The sequence below is a fragment of the Mustela nivalis genome (genome assembly GCF_964662115.1).
Source record: "Mustela nivalis genome assembly, chromosome: X".
Taxonomy (NCBI): Eukaryota; Metazoa; Chordata; class Mammalia; order Carnivora; family Mustelidae; genus Mustela; species Mustela nivalis.
This window is the reverse complement of record NC_139040.1, coordinates 91,446,294-91,456,068: the sequence shown is the minus strand read 5'-3', so window position 1 is coordinate 91,456,068 and position 9,775 is coordinate 91,446,294. Positions and strand designations below refer to the sequence as shown.

Below are 9,775 nucleotides of genomic sequence, written 5' to 3'. Positions count from 1 at the left end.
GCCAGGCACGGGACCGGCCGGCTCCAGCCGCATCCAGGCCCGGGCGGGCCGCCAGGTGAGCGCGCCCAGGCGCTCCAAACGCGTTGCTGGCGGCCTTGCGTCCAGCCGGCGGACTTCGGGTCATGGAGCCGCGCGCGAGGGGCGCCACGGACCCTAGGGGGAGCAGAGGAGGTACGGGGGTTGGGTGGGGAGGGACTGGGCGCGTCCCTGACACCCCATGCCCCGCCTGTCGGCTCCTCACCTTTTCCTTCCGACAGGTGGTAAACAAAGCAGCCCTGGCGCCCAAGTGGGGGCGGGTGCCCGGTGACCCGGGTTAGACTCCAGGTCCCCGACCCGCACCGCACCGCATCGCGGGGCTGCGCACCAGACCCGGGGGCTCTCAGAAGTCTCTGGGGAGATGTGCCAGAGGGGTCTGCCCGGGGTCACTGGGGACGCCTGGCCACTCAGGGTCCGTAGTGAATTGCGGGGAGTTAGGCGGGGGCCTCTGGGGATAAATGGAGCGGCAGTTGGGGCTACGTGGGCCATCAGGTTTGCCTAGGAGATCTGGAAGGGGACTCGGGGGTGCCAGGGCCACAGCGGGGGCCGACCGTCTTCTGTCGGGACATCTGGGGGAATCGGGGTCCCTCTCGCTCCTGTGCGGGAAGAGTTTGGAATCTGGGGTTACGAAGGGGCAGTTGGAGACCTCTAGAGATAGTCCCAGGGTGCTGGGACGTGTCCAGAAATATTTTGGTCAGCTAGCTCTCTCCAGGGATATCGTGAGCGCGGGCGGGGGTCCGCGGGCACACCCGCGATGGCGGCGGGTCGCGGGAGTTGAGAGGGGCCTGCGGAACTATCGAGGGAGTGGTCGGGGGGTTCCGAAGGTCTTGAGGGTCATTTTGGGTCTTCCTACGTCGAGGAGCAATGTGGTTCGCCGAGGCTCGGGCAGGAGCTGACCTCCTCTTTCCACCCGCACAGGCCGGGACCTTCCCCTGCAGTCTGGCCCCAGAGCCCGGCAGCTCCTGGCGCGTCTGGACGCGCGCCCCCTGGCGGCCAGAGCTGCGGCCGACGTAGCGGCGCTGGTACGCAGGACCGGCGCCACATTGCGTCTGCGCCCCAAGGCTGGTGCGTTGCGGTGGGCGGGGTGTGAGTGGGGCCGGATTCAGCAGTGGCAGACCCGGGATTGCTAGTTACTTCCCTGGGTGGGGCCAATGTTGGCGGGGCTCGGAGGGCCCTTCAAGGGGGCGGAGCCATGGCGTTATCCTAGAATATTCCTCCACGAGGTGATGATCTTGGAAAAGCTATTTTGATAGATTAATGTTGCATTGGCTAGTTGTGGGTGCAGGGCTGGATGGTTATTCCTGTCCGGGGGGTTTTGTATGGTATTTCTGAGGAGGTGGGGCCTGAAGAGTTTTGGGGGCGGGAGGTGGGGCCTGAAGAGTTTTGGGGGCGGGCAGTTGGCTGAGGGGCGGGTCTGGAAAAAAAAATCCACTCCAGAGGTGGAGCCTACAGTTGCCAGGGGGAGGGATCGTAATGTTAGGAATGGATTGAAATTTATAGGCCACTTAGGGGGCGGAGCCTGAAAAGTTTTTGAGTCCACAGTCTTGGAGTTGCACCCCCCAGGGAGTGCCTAAGGGTGTAATATGAGGAACAGGATCTCTGAGTTATTGGAGGACTATAGGAAGGTCTAGAGGTTTATTCAAATAGCAGAGCCCAGTATTATTACTTAGAAGTCGACCTGAGGTCAGTTACTCATGTGGGTTGAGCCCAGTTAAATAGGTGGGCATGCCAGTCTGCATTCTAGAGGTAAGGAAATGAGGTGAAACTAGAACGTTAAATCAGGGGCACGTCCTAAGTGGTTTCCCTGGAGTCCCCCTCTTACTGCCTTTTTCATCTTCCAGCCGTTAGTGTGCTGGATTCTGCAGACATAGAGGTTACAGACAGTCGGCTGCCTAATCCCACTTTCGTGGAACACCGGCCACAGGTACCACCTCGCCCTTTTATTGAATGCCACCTGCTTTGAGACTGGCAATGTACGTAGGCTTGTGTTTTTACTCCAGCATCATCGGTCAGTGACCTTGGGTACAGGTACTGCACCGCCACAAGTGATCCAGTCTAAGGCATGTTCTGCTTCGAAGCTGCTCCAGACCTCTGGACGGTTCTGCGTGGAACTGGTTCGAGATTCCACGGGCTTTGGCCTCACATTAAGCGGAGGCCAAGATTCATCCGGGGATGCTCCTCTGGCGGTGCGCGGGCTGCTGAGAAACGGGCCAGCACAGCGCTGTGGTCGCTTGCAGGTGAGGTATAAGACGCCCTCCACTCAACAGTGCTCGCCCACTCCTCGCCCTTTGTTGGGGTGCTCCCCATCTGCTCATTCTACAATACCCCTCTCCTTGCACTCTTGTAGGCTGGCGACCTCGTGCTCCACATCAACGGAGAATCAACTCGGGGCCTCACCCACGCCCAAGTGGTGGAGCGCATTCGCACAGGCGGCCCCCGTCTCCGTCTTGTACTAAGAAGGCCCCTTGAAAGCCACCCTGACGAGCCTGAAGGGGCAGGAGGGCCCCAGAAAGGAGATGGTGGGTTTCCCAAGGGAGAGGGTTCAGAGAGCTGTGAGGGGACGGAGAGACTCACAACATGGAGAGGCTGGGGTCCAGGGTGGGAGGTGTTGGTGGTATCTATGGGGAGGAAATCAGAGTTTAGTGTCTGTGAGGTGTCATGATATTCTCAAAAGCACGATCCATGATGGGGAAGAGCAGGATCCCAGAATAGGAATAAAAGTAGATTTTAGAGGGGAGGTTTTTGAGGTACTAGGAGAGGAGAAGGGGGGAAGGGTCTGGGGTAAAAGTAGGTGTTTAGAAGGAAGAGTTGTTCTCGCATGAAAAGGTGGAGTGGGTCTCAGGAAGGAGAGGATGGGATGGGGATCCGGAGGGTGGGGGGGTCTAGTTCCAAGGCTGAGGGATCCATATGCAAACGGTTGGGAGTTGAGGGAGGTGGGTTAAGGAAGGGGATAGTCTGCGGTCCTAGATAGGAGGGGTTTAGCATATCGAGGTCAAGGTCAGGGTTTGATTTCCTTTGGGATTGTGGTGAAGTATTTGTGGGGGCATGTTCTGGATCCAGCTGGGGAGAGGCTCGGGACAAGAGGCCTTGGAGAGCGGGGAGTCTTGAGGGGGTGGTAACGTTCCTGAATGGTTTGTCCAGGCTTCAAAGGTAGATTTCTCTAAGGAGGGGTCCCTGTCTCCTGCAGGCCCTGGAGTCTGCCGGCCCCCCTCAGCCAGGGGGCTCGGTTTTCCATTCCCCATCCTATCCCCCAATCTAACCCGCAGGTCTGCCATCCCCTGATCGCAGCCCAGATCCTGGTGGACCAGAGGTGGTGAGGTCTCACACCGTCAGTGCTTCTCCACTTCCGCACCGTCGGGGCAGCCCTGAGCCTAGCCCAGAGCCGCTGGCCGACTGTCCTGCGGTTCCTCCTCCTCAGCGCCGCACAGACGACCCTAACGACCGAACCCCGGGTTCCCCGGGACCCTGGCTGGTGCCGAGTGAGGAACGGCTTTCGCGGGCCCTAGGGATCCCCGGGGCGCCGCAGCTTGCTCTCGAGATGGCCGCTGGAAGGCGGAGGCACTGAGCACGTATGGGACGGCCCGATGCTCACTTGGTACTGCCGGACCTGGATCCAGTGTGCTCCGCTGACGGCACGCTAGCTAGCATCGCTGGGAGAGCGCACACTCGGTCTCGTCCCATCCCCGCTCCGGCGGCGCAGCGGACCAGCCCGCGCTTCCCTCGCAGTGTCAGTGGTACAGCCCTCCAGACCGGCCAGCCCTGCGCTTCTGGTTTCGAGCGGGGGAGGTAATAAAAAGGTTCGACCCAGTCTTGATTTGCCGGGTGCTGTAGACCGGGTGGGGCTCCTGCGTTCACCCCGCAGAGGAGAAGGTGGGTCGATCTGGTTTCAAGCAGGGCCTCTTCTTGTAACGATTAAAAAGCTTACTTCATGCTGTATCACCCGTGTCTCTCGCGGGGTCTGCCTGTGCCGATCCTCAGCCTGGCGTGCTTTCTCCCCACTCGGTTTTTCTTCGCCAGCTCCTGCTTCTCTCCGCGTTCATTCATTTCACTTTTTGGGCGGTGTGCGGGGCTCACAGATAATCTTTGCTCCCGGCATGGGGAATGCAGAGGTGGGCCGTTGTAGCGGGAGTGCGCCTGAATACCCACAGCCCCGATCAGGAATCGTACTGATAGCCTGATAGCAAGGCTAGAACCAGGGTGGCTTCCTTCACCGGGAGCCTGTGGTCTCTCACTTCCGGCCTGGTTGGCTGGCTCTCGCTGGCACGTAGACTGCCACCCTTAGGGCATGGGCTGGGGCCCGGGAGCCCCCTTTGGGGCGGAGCCGGGAAGGTGTGAGTCAGCGGGTTGCGCTAAAAAAGGCTGTTAGAACCTCTCAGCCGCGCCCCCTCTTCCATACATGGTGACGAACAGCGCCAGGCTTGTGAGCACACGCCACATGCTGGGCGTTCCTGGTCCTGGAAGAGGCCAGAGTTTCCTCCATCCTGGGAGCAGAGCCCTGAAGGCAGGGCTTATGTGGCCAGCTGGACTCCTACCGGGATAGCCCCAAAGCCAGCGCGGGCCGAGGCAAGAACTGTCTAGTTACCTTCGCTTGTCACCACACCCCAAGCACTTGACCCCCCCCCCCCCATGAAGGAAGCTGTGGTCGGGTGGGAATGGGCAACTCCCACCGGAGAGGGGAGACAAATTAAAAGATGGGCATGTGAATTTCTAGGCTGACGCTGGAAAGAGAGGGGGACCTTAAAGCCAGGCTGGGAGCTGGTGAATGCTTCAACGGTCAGCACTGTGGACATTGTGGGGTAGTGCGCTGGGGCTTCCAGCTACCCTTGACTCAGAGCCTAGTGGAGGTGTGGCTCTAGGGAAGTGAAGGAGCTTCAGTCCTATCAACACAGTCACACCCCGGAGACTAATAATAGTAACCCCAGCCACCATTTACTTAGCCTTATTCCTACTACTGGCTCTACTTGCAGTATCTATTTTCATCTACTTAAACATCTGCTCAACAATCCTGATATGTCCATTTCATGGGGGAGGGAAGTGAAGCCCAGATAGTATAAATGGCTCGAGGGAGGAGGTTGAAGCGAGATTTAATCAAGGCCGGATTCCCGAGCCTGTCCTTTTAATCAAGTAATAATTGAGCCCCAGTTATTTACTTTGCACTGTATAGGCACTGGGGAGATGCTGGTGAAACGAGACATAAAGATTTCTAACTTTGTGTAAACCTAGGTTGGAAAAGGCAAAGGAAAGAAGAAAGAAAAGAAAAAAGAAAAGAAAAGGAATAAATTAAAGATAACTTCAGAGAGAGGTCAGAGTTATAAAGACAGCTAAAGGAGGTTATGTTGGTGGAAATAATGATGGTGGGCTGCTGGTCTCTTTGAAGCCAACCTTTGAGCTAGGACCTGATTGACCAAAAGCCAAATAAATGTATGAAGAGCTTGGAGAAGGGCACTGGCAGCCATGGGAATAGCAAGTGCAAAGGCTCCAAAGTGGAGCAGAGTTTATTTTGTTCTAGAAACTCAGATATGTCCTTACAAAGTTGGAAAGCACACACTCAGTCTGGGGAAAAGTGTGCTTCATTCCTTCTATCACCCAACCACTCTCAGCAGCCCGGGCTGATAGTAGGGTGCCCCTTTCTTGGTTTTGAGGCACCCCAGGTTGGGGTGTATGTGCAGGCAGGCCCTTGGGTCTAACTGTCCTGGCCTTCCAGCCACAACTCTTCCCTCAAATGGGATGAGAATAAAACCAACGTTCAGTCTAGAGAATGTGATCCTCAGCATATCTGTCTCCAGGGAGATCCTGATTCCTGTGACCAGATGCCTGTCTCAGATGCAGAAATCAAGGCTGAGTCAGGAGAAATAGCTCACTTAGGATAACACACTTCAAATGTCATCAGCTTTGTCACCCCAACTGGGACCCCAGGAATCTTCCTCTCATCTTGCCAAGCTTCCAGCATTAAAGAAACGGGGGCTCCTTCCCCATTCTTCATCTAGGGCTGTGCTGGTGGCCCTCTTCTGAGAACCAGGAAACAGAGGCCCAGCACTTGGGGCCAGGGCCTCCCTAAGATTGCAGAACAGAGAGCCTCTGGGTTGTGACACCGTTAATAATGTCTGTCCTCATGTACTGAGCAGTTTGATGCTCACCAAGCCCTATTTTCTCTTAGGCTGTGCGCTAGTGCAATCTCATTTCCATCACTGCTAAGGGGTTTATTCCACCAACCATGATCCTTTACCCGAAATTTGAAGTCCCCAAAGCTCTGGAAATAGCTTTCCCACGTACTGGGCACCATTTGGTTACAAAACCTAACCTGACTTAATGAGGGACAATTTTCAGTTCTGGCTTATCCCACTTATTGTGAACGATTTCCACACCTTTACTTGAATAAATATTAAGGTTTATTATTATTATTATTATTATTTTAAAACGGGGCTGCCTCAGACCTCGCTGAGAGTGTTAAGAAATACACAGCTTTCTAAGATCCGAAATATTCAGAATTCTGGAAACATGCCTGGGTTTAACCATGGCCTCAGCCATTTTTACAGCTAAGGAAACTGAGTCATGTGCTTCCCCAAAACCAGATCCCCGAGGTTCTGAATTGAGGCAGCACCGAAAGCATTCCTATTCCGAAAGCGCAAAAGGTCCCGCCATTACCGCACATGGTACCCCGAACTGCCAAGCCTCAAAGGCTGGTGCCCCCCGAGGTGGGGCGCCCTGGGGGTTACGCACCCAGCCGGGAGTATCCTTGGCAGGCGGGGCAAAGGGGCTTCCGGGGCGGCAGCCACCTGGCCCGGCCCCCTCCGGCCCCGCCCGCTTCTGCTCTGCGAGGTGATTCACTCCCTCCTTCGCCCCGAGGGCCCCCTTCCCAGCCAGACGGCGGGCAAGACGGCAGGGTGTGCAGCGTCCCGAAATCCGCCAGAAAGCGAGTAGATACTCCGCGCCCCTAGGGACTCCAGCCCACCCCATGGCGGATTCCGAGCGCCTCTCGGCCCCCGGCTGCTGGGCCGCCTGCACCAACTTTTCGCGCACCCGAAAGGGAATTCTCCTGTTTGCTGAGATTGTGAGCGTCCCGGGACAGGAGGGTGGGCAAAGGCAGGGCGGAGTGGCTGGACCATGAGGAGCCCGGAGGCCCCGGGTGAGGCAGGCGCGGGTCTGGAGGCGCTCGGCAGTGGGGCGCGGGAGTGTGGGTTGGTGGTGGAGGCCCGAATCCAGGGGCTCGGGGCAAACCAGTGGGGACTGGAGAAGGTGGTCAGGAGCTGCTGGGCTACGGGGTGCCGCAAGGGGACCATAGCGCCTATGGGGGGGCCTTGTGGAGGGAGACCGTGTGGACACATTGGTGGGCTCCTCGGAGGGATCCCAGGGGGCTAGGAGGCCGGGGGGGGGCTCTCGTGGCAGGGCGTGGCGCGGCCTGGGCACTGGCGGGCGGGCTGGCTGCGCGCCCAGAGGCGGGGCCTGTTGGGGTGGGGCCCTGAGCCCTGGTCCTACGGTGTAGGGCGGTCCGCTCTTTACGAGTTCTTCCTTGCCCTTCTGTGGTCGGGAGGATGTCCTTAGCTCTTCGGGCCGCTCGGGGAGCCTGGGTTTCCCACCCTTGGCTTCCTGAAAGTGGGAGCCACTTTGATTCACTTGTAAAAGGGGTGCGACGCCTTTAACAGAGTCCTGCCCCTCCGTTGTCACTCTCACCGCTTCCCAAAGGGGTTGCCGAGGGAACCGCAGGTCCCGCCCCTGTCAAGGCCCTGAAGCTGGCGCCAGCAGTGCTCACCAAACACCTGGCAGCACCACTCCCTGCAGCCCGCCCCTATGCTGTAAGGGAAAAGGCGGGGGACCGAGGCACCCAGCTCTATCCCTTCCTAGGTGCCCCCGCCCCCGGGGCAAGTCACTTAACCTCTTAGTGCCTCAGTTTTCTCATCTATAAAATAAGGTTACTAATAATAGTACCCAGCTTATGGGGTTGTCATGATGATTAAGTAAATTCCTGCTTGTACAGCCTCTAGAACAACTTTTGGGACAGTGAGCACAAAGTAAACGTTTAGCTGTTAGTATTTGTCATCTTTCCAGCCCTGGTAGGCATCGTCGGAGTTTGAGACCTCCAATTTAAGCCAAATCCCCTCAGCCCTGGATGCTGATTGGAGTGGGGGGGGGGTTGTCCCCTTTCCCCTGTCATCCTTCCAGATATTGTGCCTGGTGATTCTGATCTGCTTCAGTGCCTCCACGCCAGGATACTCCTCCCTGTCGGTGGTCGAGATGATCCTTGCTGCTATCTTCTTTGTCATCTACATGTGCGACCTGCATACGAAGATACAGATCATCAACTGGCCTTGGAGTGTGAGAAAGGGGCAGGACTAGGGAGGAGCCCCGGGGCAGTTGGGATGGTCCTGGGACCAAAGATGCTGACTTCCCCTCTTCTCCCCATGCCTCACAGGACTTCTTCCGAACCCTCATAGCGGCCATCCTCTACCTGATCACCTCCATTGTTGTCCTTGTTGAGGGAGGAAACCACTCCAAAATCATCGCAGGGGTAAAAGCCACAGAGGCAGCTCCAAGGCAAAGATAGGGGTTAGAGAATCCAGGGCCCAGTTCTGCTTCTGCTTTTGGGAGAAAGTATATGGCCCTTAGCAGGTCACACTTGTCCTCAGAGCCTGCAGGAAGGTCTGGACCATGCTCTGGTTGTCCTCCGGAGATCATCATTTTCCACGAAAGGCCATGCCTTGTCCAACACAGGGACCTCTGTGGAAAGCACAAAGAGGTGGCCCCTTTGTCAACACACGAGACTACTATCCACTAGAACTTTGTCTTGAATGTGCCATGTGCATGGTGCCACTGACGTGTGGGGCCACTGTGTGGTTACCCTGTGTTGGGAGGTTCTAGGAGGAGGGAGGATGGGGTTGATTCCCATCTCCTGGCTTGTCCCTGGGGCTCTCTGGCTTCCTGATCTGGGGTTTTAGTCACCATCCCTGCATGGGAGCAGTCATTGGAGGTGGTAGATACAAGGAAGCAAGAGGCTGAGTAGGCTGACGGACCTAATACAACCTCCCTTGTGCCCATCCCCACCCTCAGGTACTGGGCCTACTTGCCACAAGCCTCTTTGGCTATGATGCCTACATCACCTTCCCCTTGCGGCAGCAAAGACATACAGCAGCTCCTACTGGTAAGTGTGTGTGTTAGTGGGGGGAGTGTTGCTGGGGGTTTGAGTAGGAAAGGGGGTCTCCCACGGGCACAAATGCCCCCTTATTGATACTGATGGCTTTAGCCCATGAGTATGGTAAGCTTCAGTATTCCTTGTCTGGAAATGGGCATAGGATCCTGCCAATGCTTTCCTCTCTTTTCCTCACTTGCAGACCCTGCAGATGGCCCGGTGTAGGTGAACTCCCTTCATTTCTCTCTGAAGCCTGCAAATAACACTTCCTTCGAGTAACTCCTCCCTGCCCCGACAACACTCCCAGCCAACTCCCAGCCTCTTACTGAAGTACAAGTGCCTTTATTGGGAGAATCTGTCTTCCTAGCTGCCAGTCCCTCCTGGGTGTGGCCACCTTTATGGGTGTGCCTCTCTGTCTCCCTTCCTTCTGCAGCACCCAGGAGGAGACACTTGTTCTGCCTGGACTATGCACCCACTGAAGCCACAAAATGAGGGCGGGGTGGGGGGCCCAGATTTCAGATTCTAGGCCCTAGGTTGTGACCCACACCAAATAAGCTCCTCTATGTGGGGGGTGGTTCTGTGGGGGATAAATAAACAGATTGTTACAACATATGA

General features: G+C 56.8%; 2 protein-coding genes across 2 annotated transcripts; both read left to right on the top strand.

The window, feature by feature from the left end:
- Window positions 1–3,975, top strand: MAGIX (MAGI family member, X-linked). The gene is made up of 6 exons (XM_082718004.1): window positions 1–171; window positions 955–1,101; window positions 1,878–1,960; window positions 2,037–2,273; window positions 2,384–2,555; window positions 3,303–3,975. The coding sequence occupies exons 1-6, from the start codon at window positions 123–125 to the stop codon at window positions 3,599–3,601; spliced, it is 987 nt and encodes a 328-aa protein (XP_082574130.1). The 5' UTR covers window positions 1–122; the 3' UTR covers window positions 3,602–3,975.
- Window positions 3,976–6,817: 2,842 nt separating this feature from the next.
- PLP2 (proteolipid protein 2) lies at window positions 6,818–9,772 on the top strand. The gene is made up of 5 exons (XM_082718017.1): window positions 6,818–7,087; window positions 8,197–8,349; window positions 8,447–8,542; window positions 9,082–9,172; window positions 9,363–9,772. The coding sequence occupies exons 1-5, from the start codon at window positions 6,992–6,994 to the stop codon at window positions 9,383–9,385; spliced, it is 459 nt and encodes a 152-aa protein (XP_082574143.1). The 5' UTR covers window positions 6,818–6,991; the 3' UTR covers window positions 9,386–9,772.
- Window positions 9,773–9,775: the final 3 nt, after the last annotated feature.